Source organism: Mustela nivalis, assembly GCF_964662115.1.
Source record: "Mustela nivalis genome assembly, chromosome: 2".
In the NCBI taxonomy this organism is placed as follows: domain Eukaryota; kingdom Metazoa; phylum Chordata; class Mammalia; order Carnivora; family Mustelidae; genus Mustela; species Mustela nivalis.
Genome location: NC_139021.1, coordinates 147,687,611 through 147,713,575, shown reverse-complemented (window position 1 = coordinate 147,713,575; position 25,965 = coordinate 147,687,611). Strand labels below are relative to the sequence as shown.

At 49.6% G+C, this 25,965-nt stretch overlaps 1 protein-coding gene and 1 long non-coding RNA gene across 3 annotated transcripts in view; one reads left to right on the top strand and one right to left on the bottom strand.

Moving 5' to 3' along the window:
- OGDHL (oxoglutarate dehydrogenase L) overlaps positions 1–12,874 on the top strand; it is a 26,291-nt gene extending 13,417 nt beyond the window's left edge. The window contains exons 9-23 of one of the 2 annotated variants that reach the window (XM_082718687.1): positions 1,862–2,041; positions 2,323–2,451; positions 3,481–3,660; positions 3,955–4,107; positions 4,649–4,751; positions 5,332–5,460; positions 6,509–6,659; positions 7,142–7,269; positions 7,880–8,058; positions 9,486–9,557; positions 9,638–9,763; positions 9,866–9,938; positions 11,236–11,399; positions 11,563–11,717; positions 12,122–12,872. In XM_082718687.1, the coding sequence (XP_082574813.1) occupies positions 1,862–2,041; positions 2,323–2,451; positions 3,481–3,660; positions 3,955–4,107; positions 4,649–4,751; positions 5,332–5,460; positions 6,509–6,659; positions 7,142–7,269; positions 7,880–8,058; positions 9,486–9,557; positions 9,638–9,763; positions 9,866–9,938; positions 11,236–11,399; positions 11,563–11,717; positions 12,122–12,245 (2,046 nt within the window). In that variant the 3' untranslated portion in view covers positions 12,246–12,872. Of the gene's footprint in view, positions 1–1,861; positions 2,042–2,322; positions 2,452–3,480; positions 3,661–3,954; positions 4,108–4,648; positions 4,752–5,331; positions 5,461–6,508; positions 6,660–7,141; positions 7,270–7,879; positions 8,059–9,485; positions 9,558–9,637; positions 9,764–9,865; positions 9,939–11,235; positions 11,400–11,562; positions 11,718–12,121 lie in introns of both variants that reach the window. The other variant, XM_082718688.1, reaches the window with a different exon arrangement.
- Positions 12,874–25,965, bottom strand: LOC309857367. The gene is made up of 2 exons (XR_014307657.1): positions 25,802–25,965; positions 12,874–13,456 (listed from the first exon to the last, which is right to left on the bottom strand). It is a non-coding gene; the product is annotated as an uncharacterized lncRNA (long non-coding RNA).

Genomic DNA, 25,965 nt, shown 5'->3' with positions numbered 1-25,965 from the left:
TGTTAAGCACACCTACCATCCTGACGCGATCACTCACGCTAGGCCTGAACGCAGATGGCCTTCCTCTCTGTACTGTTTCTCTTCTGGCGTTCTCCAGCCTGTGCACGTGTGTGTGTATCTGTTTTCCTCTCTCCAGGCTGGTGACAGGATGAGGCAGGGACCTTGTCCCTGAACCTCCAGCACCCAGTACAGAGGCTTGGTTTGTTAAAGTGAACCACATCAACTGGCCGCTCCAAGGTCATCCCATACATTAGGCAGAGCAGGGACTAAATCCACATCTGCTGGCTTCCAACCCAGAATCTCCCCAACATGCTGTTCATTTGGCTTCTCAGAGATCAGCGCACTCGCTCTGAAGTCACCTTCATCTCCCCTGGACTTGGTTTGTTCTTCTGTAAAATGGAGATGAAAACCCCTGCCCCCAGGATGGTGGTGAGGAATCACGGAGGTGACATGTGTAAACTGAAAAGTCTGGTCAAAGGATATTTTTTACAGAAGTATTTACTATTTTTTTTTAATCAGAAAAGAAATATGAACACTATTAAAAAAAAAAAAAAGTAGACTCGATGAGAGTGTTTCCCTCATGAGACCCTGCCCCTCTCCTGCTCTTTGAAGGCTCCTCTGTGGCTGATGTATGTTTGTGTTAAGGTGTGTACTTCCACCAGTGTTCCACACAGGTACACACACACACCCACACAGCTGTCTGGTGCAGTCCTGTTTGCAAAAGGCTGGGGGAGCAGTCTCTGACAGCACTGGGCACCTTGCTGTTTTCCCTTAATGAGCTGTCGCTGCCTTGTGCAGTGCACGGGGGACCCCCGAGCTGTGAGCACACTGCGGGGGTTCGCCTCGCCAGTTGATGGCGGTTAGGCTGCTGAATGAGTTTCTTTTCACACATGTGCGAGTACATTGTTGTATGGTGTCTGAGAGGGCAGTGGCCAGAGTGACTTCCCCCCCCGAGAGCTTCAAGACATCAGTGAGCCCACCCCCAGTGTGTGTGAGGGTCCCAGGCCCTTGTCCCCACTTACTCTGTCAGATCTTTCTGGCTTTGTCAATATGATAGATGCAAAAATGCTTGTATTTTAACATATTTCTTTGTTACTAAGTTGAGTATCTTTTCACATGTTTTTAAGCCACGTATATTTCTTTTTCTGTAAATTCCTCTTCCTGGCTTTTGCTCATTTTTCTATGGGATTTGGGGTTTTGTCTTGCTGATTTATAATAGTATCTTGTATATTGAGGGTGTTAGCTCTTTGCCTGAAGTTGTCTTATAAATATTTTCTCAGCTTGATTCTTTCCCCCCTAACACTGTGCATGGATTTGCTTCCCTGCACCCACCCCAGCAGGTTTATTAAATTTTAGCTCCCTTATCTTTTATGCCTTCTGAGCTCTGTACATTGTTTGGAAGGGCTTTCCTTACTCCAAGATCACAAGATATATGATTTCTCTGCTATACTGTGGGTTCACCTGTTGTGTGTACAGTATTTGTTATTTGGTGTAAGGACTCAGGTAAGGTGCAGCTCCAATATTTGCCCAGAGGCCATGCCTCTTTTCTTAACAGCACCTTCATTTCTCTGCTTGCCCTGTCGTTAACTCTGGGATGGTAGTTGGTAATGCAGAGGGGCTCTGATGAGGGAGCTTGTCTGGCCTCTTGAGCCAAGGCCCAGGGGAACATGCCTGCCTTTCTCAGGGAGGGGTAGTGTGTGGGAGTGTGAGGGCAAGAAGAGGGTGAGCGTTAGGAATAGCACAGCCTTCCCAGGGAGCAGAATTCAGGGAATGTCCCAGCCCCGCAGTGGGCTTGCATGTCTACTTGTCTGCCTGTCTGCGGTGAGAGGGCTGTGTCATCAGTGCCTGCCTCCACCTTCAGGGCTCCGGAGATGTCAAATATCACCTCGGCATGTACCATGAGAGGATCAACCGGGTCACCAACAGAAATATCACTTTGTCCCTCGTGGCCAACCCCTCCCACCTGGAAGCCGTGGACCCTGTGGTGCAGGGAAAGACGAAGGCAGAACAGTTCTACCGAGGGGATGCCCAGGGCAAGAAGGTGAACCCACCTGGTTGCTAAGGGGTGTACCCCGAGGGGCTGGATCTGAGGACCGGGCTCTGAGGAATGGGCTCTGAGGGCTGAACTCTGAGAGAGTAATGGTCTCTGAGGGCTGGTCCCTGAGGAACTGAACTGTTAGGGGTGGGCTACGAGGGCTGGACTATGAGGCCTGGGCTCTGAGTACTGGCTTCTGACAAATAGGGCTTGGATCTTTACGTTGTAGGACACAGAGCTGGGCTGCCCAGGCTCAGATTCCTCCTGTCTCACATCCTGCCCCGCAGGTCATGTCCATCCTGGTTCATGGGGATGCTGCCTTCGCTGGCCAAGGTGTGGTGTACGAGACCTTCCACCTGAGTGACCTGCCCTCTTACACCACCAATGGTACTGTGCATGTGGTTGTCAACAACCAGGTGAGGACCTGGGCTGCCTGGCAGTCCTCTTCAGTGTCCCCCTTTCCTGAATTCCAGGTAGCACTTCTGCAGGAAGTCTGAGATGATCCCAGTTTTTTTTTTTTTTTTTAAGATTTTATTTATTCAAGAGAGTGCATGAGAGCAAGTGAGGGTGTAGAGCAGAGGGAGAGGGACAAGCAGACACTGTGCTGAGTGTGGAGCCTGATGTGAGGCTTGATCTTAGGACCCTGAGATCGTGACCTGAACCAAGACCAAGAGTTGGACACTTAACCGGCTGAGCCACCCAGGTGCCCCAAGATGATCCTGGCTTTACTTCCACCACTATGTCACTCCTTAGTGCGTGACTTCAGGCAGGATCCCTACTCTCCCCAGCCTGGTCTGTGAAATTGGTGTGTGTCTGTATGCATACAGTACATGTAAATGCACACACACATGCACACACCATGGAGGCGTTACAAGGACAAAGGTGTACAGGTGTAACTAGTACAGAGGCAGGACAGGAAACTAGATGCTCCTTTTAACTCTCCGGGAACCAGTGAGTCTGGGAGCACAGCTGTCACAGGCCTTTGCTCTTCTGGCTGCTGTGCTCACTAATAGCTCTTCTGAGCCTGTAAAGTTAATTGCCTTATTTGCATTAAGTCACTTACTTTTCACAGAATAACCCTGTGAAGTGGTATTTAATGAGCCCTTTTACCAGACAAGGAAACTGAGGCTTTGGGGAATTGAGCACTTGGCTTAGCACTGCACGCATAGCCACTGTGGGGCGTGGCAGCGAGCCAGGCCTGTGCTCTTCCACTGTATGAAATGTAGGACAAAAGCACAGGCAGGGTTTCCTTGGTGTTGCTGCCATCACTGTAGGATCTGCTGCAGTGCCCGATTGAGGGGCCCTTTATTCTTATCCTTCCTGTGCCATGTCCCTCCTGGTCACACCTAACCTCAAGGCAGAGATCCCCCCGAATTCCTGGACCCACTGGTCTCCCAGTGGGCGGTGCCTGTGTAGCTCTGCAGAGGCACTGTCCACTCCTGCAGATCGGCTTCACCACAGACCCCCGCATGGCCCGCTCTTCACCATACCCCACCGACGTGGCCCGTGTGGTCAACGCGCCTATCTTCCACGTGAACGCCGATGACCCAGAGGCCGTGATATACGTCTGCAGTGTGGCAGCCGAGTGGAGGAACACGTTCAACAAAGACGTTGTGGTGGACTTGGTGGGTTTGGGGCTGGGACCGAGGTGGGGGTGTGCGTGACCGACTGGGCTGCATCTGCGGTGTTGTGGGCACCGAGGGCTGGGAGTGCTTCCTGGCTGGAAGGTTTACTGCCACTGAGAGAGTCTGTGCAAAGGCTTGAATTGGAGGTGGGGCTTTCAGTGGTTCATGGTAGTTGGGGGCTTTTAAGGGCCTGGAAGGGTGTATTCTGCCAGCCACCCCCAACCGTGCCCGCCTCCCCCTTGTGCAGTGACTAGGCCTGCATGGCCTGAGCCCCTCCTCACGCTGTCCTTGCAGGTGTGTTACCGTCGGCGTGGCCACAATGAGATGGACGAGCCCATGTTCACACAGCCGCTCATGTACAAACAGATCCACAGGCAGGTGCCTGTGCTGAAGAAGTACGCAGACAAGCTCATTGCTGAGGGCACAGTCACCCTGCAGGAGTTCGAGGTGGGCAGGCGGGCTGCATGGACGCCTGAGATAAGCCTCTGGCAGAGCTGGAATCCTGGAGTAGTTGCTGACATTGGCAGTGATTTCAAGAAGTAGCCAATATGGTCTTTGTCCTTGCAACTTGTCGTTGTCAAGGGGGACAGAGCCAAAGACATTTACAGCCTGGTGGGCCAGTGAATGCTTGCCATGTGAGGGAAGCTCTGCTTCAGGCAGGAATCCAGGAAGGCTTCCTGCAGGAGGCAGCCCTGAGCTGGGTTTGTCCCTACAGTTACCTATGGATGCATTGGTCCTCCTGCTTTAAGGGGGCTCTGAGAGCAAATGCTGTGAGTCTTTTCTGAGCTTCCTCCAAGTCCCTTGCTGAGCAAGAGGGATCCCCCTTAACTCTGAGACTTTAGCCCCTGGTCACAGGGTCCCTGCAGGCCAGCAGAAAGACAGTTCTAGAATGCAGCGAAGGGGACCAGGGCTTACAAGTCCAGGTTGGTCCAGCCTCTGGCTATCCAGGCCGTCATTGCCTCAATCCTTGCACTCACCCTAATTTCAGGAGGAAATCGCCAAATATGACCGGATCTGTGAAGAGGCATATGGCAGGTCCAAGGATAAAAAGATCCTGCATATAAAGCACTGGCTGGACTCCCCCTGGCCTGGTGAGTTTCCCCTGGCCCGGTGAGGGAGTGGTGTGTGGCTGAGAGTGACTCACCTGGGCATGGGACCAGGACTGCAGTGGTCCTGGGTGAGGGCAGTCAGGGCCCAGCCCAGAGGCTGCACGCTCCATCCCTGAGACTCCTGAGGCTTTCGGTGGGGGGGTCAGGGGGGAGCTGATTGCTGCAGGTGGGGGTGGGCAGGGTACAGGAGAGATGCCTTTGGCCTGGGAGCATATCCAACCAGCTGTCCTCTGGAAAAGGAGGGCTGAGCCAAGGCAGGTGCACACCAAAGTGGAGGGAGCCTGGGGAAGGGATGCTCAGAGGGCCTTCATGTGCTGGAGCTAGATGGCAGTGACCCTGGGCCCAGGGAGCAGCCCCCACAGGCACTCAGGAGAAGCTGTTGGGTAGGTGTTGGAGATGGAGCTGCGGCTGTCAGCTGTCTCAGGTCCTGAGGGTGGGTCAGGGTTTGAGCGCAGGTGGGGTTAAGGAAGAGCAGGGCCCCTGAGTCCTGGGAAGGCGGGCTGACCAGGGGATCAGAGGCCTGACCTCGACCCAAAAGCACACAGAGTCTCTGCCCTCGCAGGCTTCTTCAACGTGGACGGGGAGCCCAAGAGCATGACGTGCCCAGCCACAGGCATTCCCGAGGATATCCTGACCCACATCGGCGAGGTGGCTAGCTCTGTGCCCGTGGAGGACTTTAAGATCCACACTGGTGAGGCTGTGGGCAGGCACCGGCATGGCCCCTGCAGGAGATGGTGCTCAGGGGTCAGGGGAGCTGGGTTTGCGTCCCCACCTGGTGCTTGGCCGGTCAGCTGAGTTCTTGGAGCCTCTGGCACTCTTGTGAGGTGCCCGTGAGAGTAGTTCCTGTCAGGGTGGGCAGATGTGGAAGCCATGCCCGCTGCTGGGTGGTAGTGATGGAGGCTTATGTCGGGCCCCAAGGGTTTTCACAGTGCCTTTGCTGGAGTGGTCCGTGGGTCAGACAGAAGGAGAACAGAGAAGCAAGGGCTTCCATGGAGGGGCTGGTTGGTTCTGGAATGCTCGGAAGGGGCAGGAGTGTTGGGCCTGCTGGTGGTCTAGATGGATGAGAGAGGGCGAGCCTGCCGCTTCTGAGTGAACCTAGGCTAGCAGGTGGTTGCTGGCCCAGCCTCTCGGCTGGGTGGCCTGGAGGCCCGCCTGGTGTAGTTGGATGCCTGCATGTGCTCTGACCAGCCTGTGGGATTCCTGTACAATGTGCCTGGTGGCCCAGGTGTCTTGGGGTGCCTGCTCTGTGTGCCTGTCACCTCGGGCTGGTACAGGTGTAGGGCCAGCAGGAATCCCTCTAGGGCCGGTGCCTGGGCTCAAACCCAGACACCTTTATAGTGGTGTGGTTGTGTGTAAATCAGTTCCCTCTTCTGAGCCCCAGTGTCCTCATCTGGAGACTAGGGACAGTCAGCAGCACTCTCTGGCAGGTGGCCGATGAGGAATGTTCCTGGCTCAGTGCACATGGTGTCGGCACGTGGCAGACGCTCACTTACTGATGCCTGTTCTTTCTTCCTGAAGGGAGGGAGGTTGGTGGCCAGAAGTTCAGTCCTGCTTGTGGAGTGGAGGTGCCAGAGGAGGGCTGCCCAGTGCTGGGTCTCCTGTGGCCTGCCAGGGCCCTGCTCTGTGTGAGGGGTGTATACTGAGTACATACATACCAGGTTAGGGCCCCGGTGCTATAGCTGTCCCAGCTGCGGTGGCTGAGGCCCTGCATCCCTCAGCGTGGCTGCTCATTCCTGCAGGCCTTTCTCGAATCCTCCGGGGCCGTGCGGACATGACCAAGACACGGACGGTGGACTGGGCGCTGGCGGAGTACATGGCCTTTGGCTCCCTGCTCAAGGAGGGCATCCATGTGCGGCTTAGCGGGCAGGACGTGGAGCGGGGCACGTTCAGGTGAGGGTGGGAGAGTGGTATCTGGGTCCTGGGCCCCATGGCATTAGCCTTGTCCTCACTGACCCCACGGGATTGCTGAGAACTCTCTGTGTGTGGGGTCTCCCAGAATCAGCCCAAGAGCTCTGGACGGAGCTGGCTCTTCCTCCTTTTCCTGGACCATGTCTGGGGAGCCCTTATCTGGCTGAGGTAGTCACAGGTAGCCCCATCAGCCTCTCCAGGCCCCGCTCTTGGGTCAAGCCATCAGAGGGCTGCTTGGCTGCCTCTCTGACCCCTTCCACTGGGAAGGGAGGCTACCTGGAGGAGAGACCAGATTGCTCTGGCTTCCCAGGGCCTTCTTGGTGTCACCATCCTCTGGAATTCTGTCAGGTTTCCTGGCACAGTGACAGAGGCTTGCCTGCCTCCTGCTACCTGTCCCACCTGCTCTGGGTGAACAGGTGGTAATCCACCTGCCTTTCATCCCTTCCCCATCTGTCTCTCTCCAGTCACCGGCACCACGTTCTCCATGACCAGGAAGTTGACCGGAGGACATGTGTCCCCATGAACCACCTTTGGCCTGACCAGGCCCCCTACACTGTGTGCAACAGCTCCCTCTCAGAATATGGAGTCCTGGGTGGGTCAGAACTCGGCCTGCAGGTCAGGCGGGCCCTGTGATACCTGGGGACCAGAGAGGGTCTTGGACCCCAGGCTGTCCTGTCTTTATTATTTTGACCTTGACCACCCAGCTGCCCTATCTTAAGAGCCCCTCCGGAGGCTCTGGGCTCCCAGGACTGTGTCTCCTGTACGCTTTCCTCCCTAGCTTGACCTTTAACTAGCCTGCTTCCTCCTTTACTGCCTCGTCTGAGAAGCGGAACCCTGCAGAGGGCAGCCCCCATCCTGTTCCTTCCCCTTTGCTGCACTGCACATATTTTGGGGGGATTCTTCTTGGCAGATGACTCCTGATGCTTCCCTAGGATATCTTTGGACTTGGTTTCTTGTCTAGATAAGGCTGAAGCTGGCCATATGTAAGGTTAGGGCTGAGGGTGGCATCTCTGGGCACATTGTGAGCTGCCAGGAAGGGAGATTCTGGCCTTTGGGCCCCAAGGAGTCCCCTGGCTCTTTCTGGCCTGCTGGGAAGGATGGGTGGGGGCAGGGAGAGTTAAGAGCAAGTGCTGATTTTGACTGGAGTCACTGCCACTTGGTGACAGTGTGCGGCGGGCTCTGTCTCTGTGTCTTCTGTTTAGGCTTTGAGTTGGGCTATGCCATGGCCAGCCCCAATGCCCTGGTCCTCTGGGAGGCTCAGTTTGGTGACTTCCACAACACAGCCCAGTGCATCATCGACCAGTTCATCAGCACCGGCCAGGCCAAGTGGGTGCGGCACAACGGCATCGTGCTGCTGCTGCCCCACGGCATGGAGGGCATGGTGAGGGCCACGTGGTGGCCGGGGGTCCGGAAGGCTCTGATGTGCCTGGGAGAGGGTGGGTGGGCCCTTGGCTGCTTGCAGGCCTAGGGGGTGTTTTCCTTCCAGGCCCCTGGAACATATGGGTTTGCCCAGGGTGGCCCACGTGTCTGCAGCACTGCTCTCATTAGCCGACACGTCTGAGGGTTTGCTCTGGGCCTCGTGCTCTTTCATACCCTTTGTACAAACTCTTCTAGTCCCAACAACAAATGCAGTAGCTCTTGTTCCCGCTTTCCACATGAAGGAAACTGAGACAGAGAAGTAGAAGCTGGGACCTGAACGTGATGCTCTGTAGTAGTGCCGTCCGGTGGTCTACTCCTGAGTGGTGGCACAGAGAGAGGACGGAGGGCAGGAGCAGAACCCTCGAGACAACTTGGGGTGGGGTGCAGCCCAACTAGGTAGGGGACGTGTGGGGCCGTGCGGGCTGCAGGGCAGCAAGGAGCAGGGTGCGTGCAGCCTCTAACCTGGCTCTGTGACCTGGAGCAAGGCCTTCCCCACTCTGGATGGCTGGGCTGCTGTGTGTGTCCCTGAGGGCCTGTTCTGCGTGGCCTGGTCATCCAGTCAGGGACTGATGACCTGGCCGGTGCATGAATCCTGGCCTGTCGCAGCCAGGATTCATGGTGCTGAGCGGCTTACATGCCCAGCGTCATCCTGTGGAAGTCTCACACCTGGGCTGGGCGGTCAGTCCTGTTTCCCGTTGCATACATGAGGAAAGAAGGGGAGTGACCTGCCCTGGGCTCGTAGCTGGAAAGGTCCAGGGTGGAGCAGGAGCCAGGCTGGGTGGGGAGGCTGGGAAGGCCTGACTGGAATCTGTGGGCTGTGGGACAGATCACCCTGGTCCCTCGGGGAGCCACCCTGGATGCCAGTGTGGTGTCGTCTTGCTGCCTCATGGAGCAGAGGCACCCACGTGGGCGAGGGCAGGAGTAGGAGTCAGTCATGGGTTCGCATCTGCCCCTTGTGGTTGAGTGACCATGGGGTTGTTCTTAATCTCTTTGCCACTCAACTTCATCTGTAAAGTGAGAAAACATGTCTACACCATGGGGCTGCTTTCAGAATTAGTGAATAATGTGTATGGAGCCCATAAAACTCTGCCTGACACACAGCGGGTACTCACTAAATGGCAACTGCCCATTCTAGAACATTCTGGAAGAAGCACCTCATCTTGGCCTTTTTACCTGTTCTTCCTGTCCCACACATGTTCACAAGTGCTGGCTCTGACCAGACCGTCCTCTAAAGATGTTCTCTCCACTCTACTCCCACATTCCTGGTTCTTTACTGTGGTTTGGGCTCCAGAGAGAGAGGACATCTCCTCTAGGAAGCCACCCAGGTTTTCCCCTGTGCCCTGGGTCCCCACACTTAGGCCAGTCCATGCCATCGGCACTTGCTTTCAGGGCCCAGAGCACTCCTCAGCAAGGCCTGAGAGGTTCCTGCAGATGAGCAACGATGACTCTGATGCCTACCCTGTAAGTGCTGTGCTCCCTCCCTGGGCCAGGGCACGGGTGCCGCAGGTGGGCCAGCTCCCAGCCATACCCTGGCCCCCCAGGTGTTCACAGAGGACTTCGAAGTCAGCCAGCTCTACGACTGCAACTGGATTGTGGTCAACTGCTCCACACCGGCCAACTACTTCCACGTGCTGCGCCGCCAGGTCCTGCTGCCCTTTCGTAAGCCGGTGAGCTGCCCGCCTTGCTCACGGCCATGATTGCGCCGGGTCCTGGGGACGGGAGCTCTGGCCGGGTGGGGCCGCCGGCAGCTGGGCATGTTTCCCTTCCAGCTGATCATCTTCACACCAAAATCTCTGTTGCGGCACCCAGAGGCCAAGTCCAGCTTCGACCAAATGGTATCTGGTAAGTGCCCAAGTCTACTGGGGAGGTGGCCAAGGGGGATCCTAGTGGCCCATGGTTCTCTGCTCCTGGGACTCTCGTCCTCGCCTCTGCTTGTGCCTCTGTAGTGGCTCCTGGCTCAGTCTCCATCAGTGGTCAGGTTGGGAGGTTCGTGTGGTAGCCACCTGACATGGTCTGGGCAGGCTCACCTGGGCCAAGCAGCCGGGCCCCCGGCTGTGCTGGGGGAGCTGAGGGGGGAAGCCTGGTGTGGGCCTAGCTAAGAGGGCAGGGCACTGTGTATCATTCATGGAGTCAGTTTTTTTTTTTTTTTTTTTTTTCCTCCTGAGCCAAATAGACATTGCTGGCCCTGGGGACCCAGTGTCCCTCCAGGAGCTTTCAGACGCCTTAACCTGAAAGTTGAGGGTCACGTAAAGCATCTGACCTGATCTGAAGGATCAGGGATTAGAATTGAGATGTGATGCAGGGGAGGCTGAGGGAGGGGCTGAGGTGGGGCCCTGAGGCTCTCCAGAGCAGAGTCATCTTGGAAAACAGTCCTAAGTAGTAGAGGGAGATGGCTGGCCAGAAAGGGACTTGGCAGGTGTTTTTCACCTGTATATGTTTGGGCATCCCCTCGGGTGTGGGCGGGTGACTGAGCCAGCAGTTCAGACCCCTGGCATTGGCTTTGCGGACCGCCCCACCTGAGCATCCGGTGCTCACTTTCCTCTGCTGGGGACGGGCAACTGCTTTCCCTCTGCGCCTCAGTGTCCTCGCCTGAGATTGGGGGACACCAGAGTGACTTCTCTGCTGCACGCTTGGCTTGGTGCCTGGCATGTGGTGTGCGCGCAGGAAGGAAAAATGTTCAGGGTGGTGGGGGCTTGGCTGCAGGGCTGAGGGAGGGAGGGACAAATGTGCAGCAGCCTCCCAGACAGCTGCTCACCTTCTAGCATGGTGGTGCAGTGGCTGGAGTGCATGCAGGAGGGAGGCGTGACTGGATGGGGAGCAGGTTTGGCACAGACATCAATGCCATTAGATGTGGACTAGATGCCACCTTCTCTGTTCCCCCCAGAGGTCCTCCCTAGCATACATGCCCACCTGCACCCCTAGCCTGCAACCTTACATGTTCATGTTCCCAGGGCTGTGCCCTTGACTCCAGCCCATCTCAGGGTGTCATCAGTCCGCTGCTCCATAGATTGGCTCAGAGGTGCCCATGGCAGCCACAGATCCAAACCTGGGGTTAGTCTCAGGGACCAGAGAGAGCCTTGTGGGGCAGCAGGAATGGAGGCCTGGTTCTCAGGCTATCTGTGCCCTGTTGGACCTCCAGGGACCAGCTTCCTGCGGGTGATTCCTGAGGACGGGGCTGCGGCGCGGGCCCCGGAGCAGGTTCGGCGGCTCATCTTTTGCACTGGAAAGGTGTACTATGACCTGGTGAAAGAGCGCAGCAGCCAGGGCCTGGAGGAGCAAGTGGCCATCACCCGGCTGGAACAGGTGCAGCCTAAGCCCTCGCCCAGTCAGAGTAATGGACGGGGTCAGATCAGCGGCCCCCCAGCTTTGGGAGGCATGCACATGAGGGGTAGGGCTCAGCCTCACCAGGGGTGCTGAGGCTGCTGCCCTCCTCTGGGGTACTCTGCTGTCTCCCTGCCTGCCCCAGATCTCTCCGTTCCCCTTCGACTTGATCAAGCGAGAGGCGGAGAAGTACCCAGACGCAGAGCTGGTGTGGTGCCAGGAGGAGCACAAGAACATGGGCTACTATGACTACATCAACCCGCGCTTCATGACCATCCTGAGTCGGGCGCGCCCCATATGGTACGAGCCTGGCTGTGGGTGCCCCTTGCCTCCTCTGGGCCCAAGGGACTCTGGGGGCATGAGGCCCCATCCTGGCTCTACCTGCCCTGTTGGCCACTGCCCTTCTCTGGACCAGGTTGGAAATTGAGGGGATGGGTCCCATAGGCATTGCTGGTCCTGTGATTGTTAATGCCAGATCAGGGACCCCGTCAGTTCTGCCTTATGGAGAGTAAACCTTTGTTTTTGTTCTGCAGCCAGAGCTGAATGAGAGAACCTCCTTTGATCTTAGGCCAGTTGCTTGGCCTCTTGGAGCCTCCGGCTCTTCGTCTGCCGCAGGGTGGTGATCGGGATTAGACCTGATGCAGTCCTGGGGTAGTGGCTGGGTCGGGCCCAGACCTCCACTTAACTTGTCTCTTCTCCTCCAGGTACGTTGGCCATGACCCAGCGGCCGCACCGGCCACAGGAAATAGGAACACTCACCTGGTTTCTCTGAAGAAGTTTCTGGATACTGCCTTTAATCTCCAGGCTTTTGAGGGCAAGACATTTTAGAGTTGGCAGGGCCCAGCTGGGTCTTTCTGTGGGACTGGCTGGGGACATGATGGGGGCTGTCATGGAGAGGGATGGATGGTGCTTCTGCCCAGGGGAGGGGCCGTCTAGAGCTCCAGGATAAAACAATACTCATGTAAGTGATTCAGGCCAAAGAGTGGGCGTGCCAGCTTCGGTATTACACCACCTGGGTTATCGTGTTTATGTCAGAATCTATTAGGACTGAGCAAGCCAGAGGGGTCTGATAGATGGGCTGTCATTCGGGTGTGTTTCCCCACTGGCCCTGGTCTTTCTGAAATTTTTGTTTGGCTTCTCCGTCAGTGCTGTTCATGTCTCTGCAGACGGCCACGCGGGAGCCCATGTCTTTGGTCCCTCTCCCCATCCCAGCAGATTTGGTTGCTGCTTACCCTGTCCCATTCATCTGTAGATTCAAGGAATGTTCCCTTTTGTGCTCTTAGAAATAAAGATTTCAGCAATAACAGCCAGGTGAAGCAAAACCATGCCAGGTGATTTATATGTGCTCTGTTTTATGGGGCGTGTCATAATGAGATATGTCAGCTTCTGTGTGAAATATAGCCACAGCTCATGTGTACCAAAGTAGAAACCAAATAACAGAGAAATAAAAAAATGCTTAAGAGAGGTTTTCTGTTTTCATTTCATGTTGTAAAATTGGGGAAGAGGCATATGGTTTAGAGAGGGTAAGGAAGGGGGAGGAAGAAAAAAGACTGAACCTGTAGAGGGTAAAATATCTGCCTCCTCTGGACAGATTTCTTTTTGCACCCTAGGCAGTGTTTGCCAACAATCTGTTGGCATGTCCACTCTTCAGCCTTTTGTTGATTTTGCTTCCCCACAAAGATGCTGGGAAGGTGCAGCAGAGGAAGGGTGTCTTGCTTTCTACTAAGCATTTATTCATTTATCGCTTCTTTGAGTACTTAATTAGTACTCTGTGCTAGATGCTGGGGCCTAAGTAAAAGACTTATATTGGAGGTAAGTTCAGAGGGTTGTGAGAGTCAAGGAGGCTTCCTGAAGGAGGCTCAGTTGGGCTGAGCAGAGAGCCTTCATGCTCCGGAGGTGAATGGTTGGGTGTCCACCTGTAGCACACGTTGCCCCTTCCTCACTCTCAGTGTAGAAAGACTGTGCAAAGGCTGATGAAGACCAGCTGCCGAGATCCTGAACTGAGGAAAGCCAGCTTCTCGAGATGAGGGGTCCAAACTCTATAAACATAAGAGCCAATTCTGGGAAGTAAAATGGCACTTGTGGAACAAACACAAGCTTTACATGAACTGTAATAACTTCAGAGGGCAAGGAGGATATTGCTACTATGAAGCAGTAACACCCTATTTTAAAAAATGACTATTTAGATATTTAGGAAATACCAAATATTGCCATGATAACTTCAGTAGATGTTCTGAATAGCAGAAGGGACACAGCTGAAATGAAAAATATAACATTTGGAGATAAGGCCAAGGAATTCTCCAAAGAATGTAGAACAATGAACAAAGACGTATTTAAAAGAATGCTTTAAAGAGACATGGGATACGCATAGATCCCACAGTTCTGACTCGCATGGGATAGGGGTCCCGGGAGGAGAAAATATGGGGGAGTCTTATGATGGAGATGTTCTTGGACAGTCCAATGTCAGAGTTGTGGCTGTGATACTATGCTATAGTTGTGCAAGATGTTATCATTGTGGAAACTGGATAAAGGCTACACAAGATCTATTTCTTACAACTGCATGCAAATGTACAGGTATAACAAAAACAAGTTCATTAAAAAATGACCTGTTTGCTCCCTGTTATCAAGTTGTGTTATCCAAATCCTTATAGGATTTGGATACAAGTCCTTTATCAGATACATGTTTTACAAATATCATCAATCTATGGCTGATATTGCATATTTTTATGTCCTGTAAAAAATTGTTCTTTAAACTAATGTCACAAAGATTTTCTCTTAGACCATGGTTTTACTTTTATTTATTTTTTAAAATAGATTTTATTTATTTATTTGAGAGAGAGAGAGCACAGGTAGGCAGAGCAGCAGGCAGAGGGAGAGGGAGAAGCAGGCTCTCCCCTGAGGAGGGAGCAGGATATGGGCCTCGATCCCAGGACTCTGGGATCATGACCTGAGCCCAAAGCAGCCACTTAACCAACTGAGCCACCCAGGAACCCCTAGACCATAGTTTTAAATTTAAGTCTATAAACACACATTTTGAATTACTTTGCAGGTGGTATGAAAAAAGGGTCAAGCTTTAGTATTTTCTATATGATACCCAATTGATCCTGTATCATCTGTTAAAAAGACTGTCCTTTATTCATTGAATTAACTTTGCAACTTTTTCTATGTATAGTCAATTACATGGCATCAAGAATATGAAAAGATAAGTAAGACTTAATGTATACTACTGATAATTAAAGTAGATCTAATAAATTAAGAGTTCTACAATGTTCATAGATTAGAAATTTTAATATTGTTAAGAATCAGTTCTACCCAAATCAATCTATATTCTGTACAATCCCCACCCAAATTAAACTGTTTCGTGGAAATTGACAAGTTGATTCTAAAATTTATATGTAAATACTTAGTCCAAAGAACACTGAAAAGGAAGAACAAAGAACACTACCTAATTTGGGCTTGTTATAGACTATACTGGAAATCTTCTGGGATTTTGAATGGGATTCTGTCAAATGTGTGTATCAGTTTTAGGAAAAAACCTCCCAATCCATAAATATGTTCTATATCTATGTTCCATTTATTTATATCTTTATATTTTACTCAGCAATATTCTGTAGTTTTTCAGTGTAAAGAATATTATATACATAATTAAGTTTATCTGTGAAATTTTTTTAGCCATCAAAAATGGTATTAGAGTTTTTTGATTTGTGCTTCTTCATTGTTTATATTGGAATACAATTTATTTTTATATGATGTTATGCTTATTAGTTCTAGTGGCTTTTAAAAATAGATCTTGGATTTTTACAAAGATAATCATGTCATCTGCAAATAGAGTCTTATATCTTCCTTTGTAATATATACACATTTTGTTTATTTTTCTTGCCTTATTGCACTGGCTAGGGCCTCCTATAATATGTTGAATAGAAGTTGTAAGAATTTGCCTTATTCCTGTTCTTAGAAAGAAAGTATTTAGTCTTTCATCATTAAGCATGATGTTAATCAAAATATTTTCTTGGGTACTTTTTATCAGGTCAGCAAAATTTCTTCTATTCTGGTTTGCTGAGAGTTTTTATAAGGGAGGGATATAGGACTTTTGCAATTCTTCTCTCATTTATTGAAAGATCATATAATTTTTTTCTTAATCTGCTAATATGGTAGATTGATTGACTTTTGAATATTAAGTCAACTTTGTATTCCTGGAATAAGCCCATTTTCCCAGGGTATGTTACCTATTTACATATTGATGGACTTGATTTGTTAAAATTTTGGTTTAGGATTTTTGTATCTGTGCTTTTGAGGGATATAGTTCTGCAGCTTTTTTTCTTGTAGTGTCTTTGTCAGGTTTTAATATCAGTGTTCCATCATCTCTTGTTTTCTGGATGAGATTGTGTAGGTATAGCATTAATTCTTCCTTAAATACTTGAGTAGAATTAACCAGTGAAGACACTTGGGCTTGAAGTTCTTTTGTTTTTGTTTTTGTGGAAAGGTTTAAACTACGGATTTCATTTATTTGGGAGAAGGGAGAGGAGGAGGGGGAGCGGTAGAAGGAGAGAGAGAACCCCAAGCAGATACTGCACTGAGAACAGAGCCTGATGTGGGGCGCCATCTCATGACCCTGAGATCATGACCTGAGCAGAAACCAAGAGCTGGGTGCTTAAGCAACTGAGCCAGCTAGACAGCCCATGAATTCAATTTCTTTAATAAATTTAGGGCTACTCACATTATCTGTTTTCTCTTGAGTGAGCTTTGGTAATTTGTTATGAGCTAAATTGTGTTCCCTACAAATTAAAATGTTGAAGTCATAACCCTTGATATTTCAGAATGGGACTATATTGAGAGATCTGGCCTTTGATGAGATAATTAAGTGAAAATGAGACATTAGGGTGGGGCCCCAATCAAATATAACTGGTGTCTTTATAAGAAGAGGAGATTAGGGGGTGCCTAGGTGGTGCAGTTGGTTGAACGACCCACTCTTGGTTTCAGCTCAGGTGGTGATCTCAGAGTCCTGGGATCAAGACCCACATAGGGCTCCAGTTCAGCTCGGAGTCTGCTTGGGATTCTCTCTCCCTCTCTCTCTGTTCCTCCTGCTTGTGTGCACACACACACACACACTCTCTCTCTCTCAAATAAATAAATAAATAAATAAATAAATAAATAAATAAAAGCGAGGACACAGGTTTAGAGAAAGACCATGTGAAGACATTGGGAAAAGGTGACCATCTATAGGCCAAGGAGAGAGGCCTCAAAAGAAACCAACCCTGCTGATATCTTGATCTTGGACTTCTAGCCTCCAGAGTTATGGAAAAATAAACTTATATTGTTTAAGATATCCAGTCTTGGTACTTTATGACAATCCTAGCAGAGTCTTTTAAAGGTCTTTTAAAGAATTTGTCCATTTCACCAAGTTGTTGAACTTACTAGCATAAAATTATTGATCAAAATGCAAAGCAAAACTACAACAGACATCATTTCACACTCACTAGAATGGCGATCATTAAAAAAAGAAAGGGGTGCCTGGGGGACACAGCTGGTTGAAAGTCTGACTCGGTTTCAGCTCAGGTTTTGACCTCAGGGTGGTGAGTTTTAAGCCCCATGCTCAGCTGTGTGCTTGGCACAGAGTCAGCTTAAGACTCTCTCTCCCTCTCCCACTGCACCCCCCTCCAAATACATAAATCTTTAAAAGAAAAAAAGAAAATAACAAGTGTTGGCAGGGATGTGGGAAAATTAAAACCCTTGTGCATTTTTGGTAGGAATGTAAAATGGTATAGCCGTTGTGAAAACAGTATGGCAGTTCCTCAAAAAATTTAAAATAGAATTGCCGTATGATCTAGTAATTCCATTTCTGGGTATATATTTCAAAAGAATGAAATCAGGGTCTCAAGGAGCTATTCATACACCCATGTTCATAGGAGCATTGTTCACTATATCTAAAAATGTGACAGGACCCCAGAGGTCACATAGCTGGGAATTGCATGCATTTGGCTGGGGTCTGGTATTCTTATCCTGAGCCACTGAATTACACTGCCTCCGGACTCAAGTGCATTTTCATACCCTTGACTGAACCTTAAGACAGTGCAGGGAGAGCACCTAAGAGAGCTCAGTCTGTGGTGCTTGTTTAATGTCTGACCAGGTCGGTCCGTGTGAGGCCAGCAGGGCTCACTAGGTTTCCTCCATACGTGGGGAGTGAGAGGAGATACTGTGAGCTGTTTTCATTTTGAATACCCCAGGGAAATTTTGCCATAAGCAGGAATTCTCAAACATCAGAGGCCAGAGTCGAACTGTGTTACAAATTGTCCGCCTTCCATGCTGCCTGTCGCCTTTATTTCCAGCTGAAGTGCAAAATGAAAACAGCCTGCAGCCACTTCCTTCTCAGAATCACTGGGCCCCAAAGAAAAGCCGAAGAAAACAGATTCTGCTGCTTTGTTTCAGAGGATCTTAAAAACCATTCTTCATCTTTTTCTTGATGGGAAAAGAATATATGTCCCTTGAACAAAAATAGACACTCAGGATCATAATAAGGAATAGTAAGACCTCACATTTACTGATGGCTTGTCAGTATGGCTGATGGCTTATCAGCGTGCCAGGATGCCTCCGCTCCTTAGAGTCTTTCTTTCATTTTTATCCTCATACCAGTCCGATCAGGAAGGCGTTAGTACCTCTCCCATTTTCTCAATGAAAAAACTGAGGATTGTGAGGTTGAGTTATTTTTCGTCCATACAGCTCCTGAGAGAGGAGGCTAGCATTCACACCCAGACTCTGAACCTCCAAACTGAACTCTGCCTATGGTGTTGCTGACAAAAAGAAAAAAAAAAAAAAAAAAAAAAAGCCATGTTTTCTTTTTTCTGTGCTCCAAGTCCGTAAAATGGTACACATGTTTCTATCTGACCAACCTGCAAAGCATTTTCTCCAACCTGTGTTCCCAAGGTTGTCTTGTTCAGGGAAGGGATTGGGGGACACTTCTTTTTATTGTTGCAAGGGGAGATTTAATTTATACAGCAACCACTTGGGGCCCGGTCAGAGCTGGGACAGTAGGGGGATCTATAACCAGGAGGGACCCCCAACCCCTTCCCTTGAAGGCCCGTTCTAAGTGTCTGGACAACCCAGCGAGTTGTGCAGAGGACTCTACAGTCAAAAGGAGATTTGGAAATAAGGCTGTCCCTGAAGTTGGGGGAAGCCAGTGCCCTGGAGAGGGCTGCCCAGCTGGGGGTTGGGGGGGCGACCTTTTGCTTGGATCTCACAGCCGATTGAAACGTGCGCTTTAAACAACAAAAGGGCCATCCGTGCTGTGAGTCTACATGCCGGGGCGGGCATAACTCATGTTATGAGCAAGTCAGGCTGTCTGGAAAATAGCCACATTCACGGTGACACACTGAACAACAAATTGAGAAACGTGCAATTTTCCCAAACATATCAATGTTACAATCATTTTTCTCAGGAAAAACGCCACCACACATATTGCTGTACCTTTGCCCAAAGCCCTAACATGTTTGGACACCTTCTCATTTAATGAAGCAGAGCCGAGCATTCTTGGACCCCTCCATTGCCTGTCTCCCTTGTCCGTCAGCACCCGGCTTGTCCACACCAGCCGCTTAGCCTCATCCGGATTGCACAGGCGGAGTGGGTTTGAGGCCCAACTCTGTCCCCTGCCAGCCTCGTGGCCAGGAGCAAGTTCCCTCACCCTGTGAAATACTGTTTTAAAAAATCTGGATAGCAAGTCTCATTAGCTCCCAGGTTGCTGAGAGCTCATTAACATCCATGATGAGCACCGTATGGTTTCCTCTCTTAAAACAGGTACCGCAGCGAAGCCTCAAGGCCTACGGTCCTTGTTTGCCTGGAGGAGTTGCCGCCTGAGAAAATAGAAAAGTGTTTGCTTCTGTAGGGGGGAGGTTGCAGAGCCCTTGGGAGTTGGGGGGCAAGGAGGAGGAGGATGTGCCAGGCCAGAGGGGACAGAGAAGAGCCTTGGGGAGTGCAGACACGTGATGAAGACTTATGAAGTCATTGCTGTGGGGTACGTGACAGAAGCCTTCCCCTCTCTCCTAGGAAAGCTTCCATTAATTCTACTGTGCGCATGGTCTCCCCTGGGTAAGTGGGTTTATTTGGGAGTGCCCTAAGAGGAAGATAAAGTGAGTGACAAGTCATCTGTTGCAGAGGTGGGAAGGCCAAGTCCTACACTGGAGGGGCGTGTGCCTGGAGCTGCAGGGAGCTGCCCCAGGGCCTGGGTGAGAGGTGACACAGATTCCCCAGATGCTCTTAGATGCTATAGCCTTGGCTCTTTTTCCAAGCACCCACTGTTGTGTTTGGTGGCTGAGCTGGTGAACACCATTTTGGTTCCAAGTGATAGGGATCCAAACTCACTCTGCCCTAAGAAAAGGCAGTCCCTATGGCCTGGGGGTGCTGTGCTCTGATTAGTTGGCCTTGAGTTTCAGATGCCGCAGAGGAAAGAGGGGCATCCCAGTTGGACCCCACAGGCTAAGGGCAGGGGAGAAGTGGGTTCCTCAAACAACAGAGCTATTAACTGGAGGAAGGGGGCAGGGAGGCAGCAGAAGTGAAAAGCCACTATTCCCCACACAGAGGAGAGCCAAGTCTCCTCGGCCCCACAGTTCCAGAGATTTTCCAGACACCTAGAACCTAGGGAGACAGTTTTCTCCAGCAGGTCAACTGATCCCCAAAAGGAGATGCTAAGAAATCGTCAGCAACCAGTCCTGTGTCCTAATAAGCACTTTTTGCCAAGGCAAGTTTTTTTTTTTTTTTTTTTTTTTAATTTCTACAGAAAACCACTGAACTACTATTAGATGCCTTGGAAACATTTTTCAGAACAAGGGAAAATAAATGTCTCTCCTTCTGAGAAGGCACACACGATTTAAATGCCAGGGGGCTGCCTGGCTTTGGTGCCACTCCGGGGCTTGCTTCAGAAAATACAACACTCAACAAGTAGTTTGCATATTTTTCCACTGTGAATTGTGGTATTTAGCTCTTTTAGCTCATTTAATACAGTTCCCCAGTGATGCTGAATTCCTAATGAGTATTTAAATGACTGGAACATTTTAAAGACAAGAATCAGTCAAGTCTTGGAGCCTGATCACCAGCTGCTCTGAGTCTCTCCTTTGGTGTTACTTAGGCTCTCGCTTAATTTTGGTGAACTTTGAAGTGTGTTGCACAAACCTGGAGTTTTATGATTTCAGTTCTCACATACAGGTCTTTCATCCATTTTGAGGTAATTTTTGTATGTGGTATGAGGTTAGGATCAAATCTCATTCTTTTGCATGTGGCTATTCAGTTGTCCAAGAACTATTTCTTAAGGGAATGAACTTTTGGGTCTTTCTCCATATCCTGAATTCTCTCTTTAGGGCCTTTCAGTTGATTTGTTTTCTTCTGGCTAATTCTTGTTTTTTGGTTTTTTTTTAAAGATTTTATTTATTTATTTGACAGAGAGAGATCACAGTAGGAGAGAGGAAGGGAAGAGATCACAGAGAGAGAGGAAGGGAAGCAGGCCCCCTGCTGAGCAGAGAGCCCGATGTGGGACTCGATCCCAGGACCCTGAGATCATGACCTGAGCCGAAGGCAGCGGCTTAACCCACTGAGCCACCCAGGTGCCCCTAATTCTTGTTTTTCATGTCTCCCAAGACCCTCTGCTGTGCTAGGCTCTGGCTTCTCTGTTAATCCAAACCTAAGTGCTTTATTTTTTAAAAGGCAATTTTTGAAAAAATTTCTATTTTTGAGTAGGTAATATCATATATACAAATTTAAATTTAAATACAAATTTAATAGGTAAAAAGACTGTGTGATGAAAAGGTCTCCCTTTCACTGCTGTCCTTCTGCTACCCCAGGCCTCCCAATCTAGACGTAGCTACATCCTGCTTCTTGGTGTTTTATGCACATGTTTACGTATGTATGTGTATATATACGTTTATACATAGGTTCTTTCTCTTTTTTTCCACAAATTGTAGCATAGTACATATACTTTTCTGAGTCATACGTTCCATGATTTTTTTACTTAAACAATGTATGTTGGCGATCCTTCCATTACAGTATTCCAAAGATCTGTCTTCTTCTAGGACACACAGGACTCCATTCTATGAATGAAGTGTGTGGTTTATCAAATCTGTCCCTTGTGAGTGGACATGTTGTTATGATAAGCCATCCTGTAAAGAATTTTCGTACATGTAGAAATTCCTATGTGTGAATGTGTATCTTTTGGATCAGAAGAATCTAATGTGAGGTTAGATATCTTTTCCCATGTTTAAGGACCCTATGTATTTCCTTTTCTGTGAATTGTCTCTCTGTGTCCTTTGCCTTTTTTTCTGTTGGGTTTCTTTCTTTCTTTTTAAGATTTTATTTATTTATTTGACAGAGAGAGAGAGACCACAAGTGGGCAGAGAGGCAGGCAGTGAGAGAGTGGGAGAAGCAGGTGCCCTGCTGAGCAGAGAGCCCGATGCAGGGCTTGATCCTAGAACCCTGAGATCATGACCTGGGCCGAAGGCAGAGGCTCAGCCCACTGAGCCACCCAGGCGCCCTTCTCCGTTGGGTTTCTGGTCTTTTTTCTCATTGATTTGTGGAAGCTCTGTTTAAACTGAAGATACAAGTTGAAAATACTTTTCACTACCTGTATTTTAACTTCAGTGTTGTTTGCATTTTTTAAAAACCACAAAATTGTTTCTGTTCTTATGGAGTTGAATTTATTTTTTGTGTTCTCTGTCTTTGGGTTTTGAGTCACACTTAAAAAGGCCTTCTTGATTACAAGTTTAAAAAAATATTTCAAGTTTGTGATTTTATTTACTACATTTAAATAATGGATCTGCCTGGAATTTATTCTACATAAAGTTGAATAGGAAACCAGATTTTGTCCAGATGGCCACCCAGTTGTCTACAACAATTCTAGAAGAAACACTCTTTTTCTCCACTGATTGGAAAAGCCCTTTCTCATACCCTACATTCCTCTGTTTGTCCATTTCAGATTTCTATTCTATTTTTCACCACTGATTTTTTTATATTTCAATATAAACTTTATAATCAGTTCTTGTTTCTAAAAAGGCCTGTTGGCATTTTAATTTAATTTAACATGACATTTATAGATTACTTTAGGGAGAGTTGATGTTTTATGATGAGTCTGCCAGTAGCCTCTAGTAAGAGGTAGGAGATACGAGGAGGGAGCTTTTGAACTTCCTAGAAATATTCCCAGAACTATGACACTCAGCTTGTCACAAGACGGGGCATGATGAGCCTCCCAGGATGACTGAGTCGCCTTTAATGCATCTAGCAGACATCCTGTGAGCATGTGGCTTTGTGCCCACGTGTGGCTGAGGCCTTACATTAGCTGTTCTGTCTTTTTAATAATAAGATGTTCTAGAGCATGCTACTGCTTGGCTGAACATCCCTATTTCCCTGTTCCTTTTGCAGCAAGGTTTGGCCATGTGAATGAAGGATCCTGTGAAGCTTCTGAGAATTCTTCTTAAAAAGAAGGGGAGGGGCACCTGGGTGGCTCGGTCGGTGAAGTCTGTAAGCGAGTCTGCCTTCAGCTCAAGTCATGATCCTAGGGTCCTGAGATGGAGCCCCGTGTGGTTGGGCTCCCTGCTCAGGCAGGGGAAGACCCCTCTTCTTGGCCCCTTCTCTTTCTGGCTGCCTGCTGCATGACCTGGTAGCTACAGGAGGCTTGATGTTAAGATGTTGGGACGATGAGGTCGATGGAGTTCAGGTCTCTGGAGGGGCAACCACAGCCTGGACTGCTGTATTAGTCAGGCTTCTCCAGAGACACAGGACCAAGAGGAGATATATATGCATTTGTGTGTGTGTGTATATATACACACACACACACACATTATATTTTTATAATATTTGTGTATAGGGACGTGTGTATGTGTGTGTGTGTATATATATATATATGTAGTGTATGTATGCTCATGATCTATATATATACATTAGAGAGAGGGGGGAAATGTATTATTATTTTTTAAAGATTTTTATGACACACAGAAAGAGACAGCAAGAGAGGGAACACAAGCAGGGGAATTGGGAGAAGGAGAAGCAGGTTCCCTGCTGAGCAGAGAGCCCGAGTCAGGGCTCAATCCCAGGACCTCCTAAGTTGAAGGCAGATGCTTAATGACTGAGCCACCCAGGTGCCCCTCAGAAAAATGTGTTATAGGGGATTGGCTCCCAGGTTTAGGGAGGCCGAGAAGTCCCACAGTCTGCTCTCTGCAAACTGAAGACCTGGGAAAGCTGGTGGTGTAGTTCAGTCTAGTGTGGAGGCCTGAGAACCAGGAGAACCAGAGGAGTGAGTTCTCTAACTGAATTGCCGCCCAAGACTGATGTCCCAGGTCAAAGAGTTAAAGGGGGCAAGGGGTGCATTCTCCTTCACCCTGCCTTCTGTTCTAGTCAGGCCTTCAGAGACGGGATGAGGCCCACGTACATGGGGACAGTCAACAGATTCCAGTGTTAATCTCAACCAGAAACACCCTCACAAACACCCTCAAAATAACATTTAAGCAAATATCTGGGGACCCTGTATCCCACCAAGTTGACTCATAACATTAACCACCACTTCTTCTGGCTTCTCACTGGTTTCAACCACTGTTACTTTGGGTTTTTCTTCGATGTGTTGCCGAACTTGATTCCACTCATCAGGAGCGGACCGGCAAGAAGAGAGTCTGGACGGAGGAGCTCCTCCCGCAGAGGGAACGCAGCAAGCCTCCTCAGCAGAGAGTACCTCACGGTAGGAGCCACTGGTGAGGCTGTACCCAGTGCCTCAGGCCAGACAGGGGAGAGGCCAGGGAAGGCTTCGAGCAGGGTTGGTTGGGTAAGTGGGACCTGAAGGTTAGGCAACAACATTTTTTCAGGCAGAGAACACAGCCTGAGCACTTCAGGAGGAGAAAAAAGCATGAAAATGCCAGGAACAAGAAAGGCGTGGTGTATGTTTGAGAACTGTGAGAAATGTAGGTAACCAGGTTGGGCGTGTATGGGCTAAGGCCTAGGTCCGTGGTAGGACTTAAAAGGCGTGAGAAACCATAATGAATTTGGGGTGCAACTTGGAGTAAATAATGATTGTAGTTCAGAAATACAATTTTAGGTTTAAAATGAAAGTTAATGGAGAAAGAGGCACTTTGTACAACATTTCCAGCTGGAGTTCTCCCCACCTAGTCTTCCTCATATAGGACATGTCATGTCAATGGCAGAGCTTCACCTGACCGCAAGGCTCCTCCCTCCAAGGGAGGGTCAGGGTACTACCTTGTCTCCACAGAAGGTGTCTGCAGTTTGAACAAGGCCGAAATCTGACCCAGCCTTAGTCAGGTGCGGCCTTTCGTCAGCCCTCCTCCTCTGTCCTCAGAGGGGCTGCTGTCTGCTGCCCTGAGCTGGAGTCTGCCGCTTCTGCCAAGGGAGGGGCACCTGGATTGATTTTTATCCAAGATAAAAGAGCCACTAATTGAAGTGTGTGTCCTTAATAAACAGATATACATAGAGAAGGGCAAGTAATTTTTATTTTTAATTTCTTTCTGTATGCATAACCCAAATGCTGCCTGACTCTTCTTGGTTCCTGGGTACAACTGAACTGTTAGCAACAAAAGGCCAAGTTTGCTCAGAAGTGTCTTTCTGTGTGGCTAAGGACAAGCGCCCTTCAATGTGCCCCCTTCTCTGGACAGGAGTGATGGGAGGATGCATCCCAATGGTCTCCCACACTGCTCTTTTTTCCATAGGGAGTCACCCCCAGCATGTTCCAAGGCCACTGCCTTCCAAGGCCTCTGCTGCTTACACACCTTGGGGGATATGCCCTTCCCTCGTTAAGCCTCCCTGCAGCCCAAGAGTAGACACAGACTGAGAAGAAGAATCGATTCCTCTCCACACATCACAGCGCAGATGTCAAGAGCTCGCTGGAGGCTCTGGGATCATTGGTCACATTCATGGAGTACCAGCCACAGCAAGCTTCCCCGTCTAACCCCCAACCTACCTTTGTGCTCCAGAGGCCAGCTTCTCTCACACCCCAGGAGGATTCCCAAGTCTCTTTGGAATCTGAGAGGCTCAGAGGGAGGAAACATTCCATCTCACCGGTCTTCCTTTCCCTGCACGGCATGACTGAAGGAGGGCGACTCCATTCTCTTCAAGGGGGAGCCCTCCTCTCCCTGTAGGGAGGTGGTCTTTCCCTAACACCCCGGTCCCACGTTTCTCAGAGAGCAGTTGGCTTTTGTGCCCTGGAATCAATAGACTAATGTGTTAAAATGCAGACTCCTGGGGCGCATCCCAGACTCATTAAATCAGAGCATAGGAGAACATCAGAGAATACAAACATCAGAGCACTCCTTTAAGCAGTCCGAAGATTTTGTCCTAAATATTATATATTGTGGGCTTGAGTAATACAGCTGGACCTAATACTCCCATGGGAAGCAATGGTTGGGACTTACCATTCCCCTTGGGCTTCTGGGTCTCCACTCTTGTCCCCTTCTGAACAGCCGCTCAAAGAGGAACCCATACTTCCAAAAAGGCCCATCCATAATCATGCAGGCCCCTAGAGTCTAATACCTACCTTATGTAGAGAAGGAGCATTTCCCAACAGGAAATGTGATGT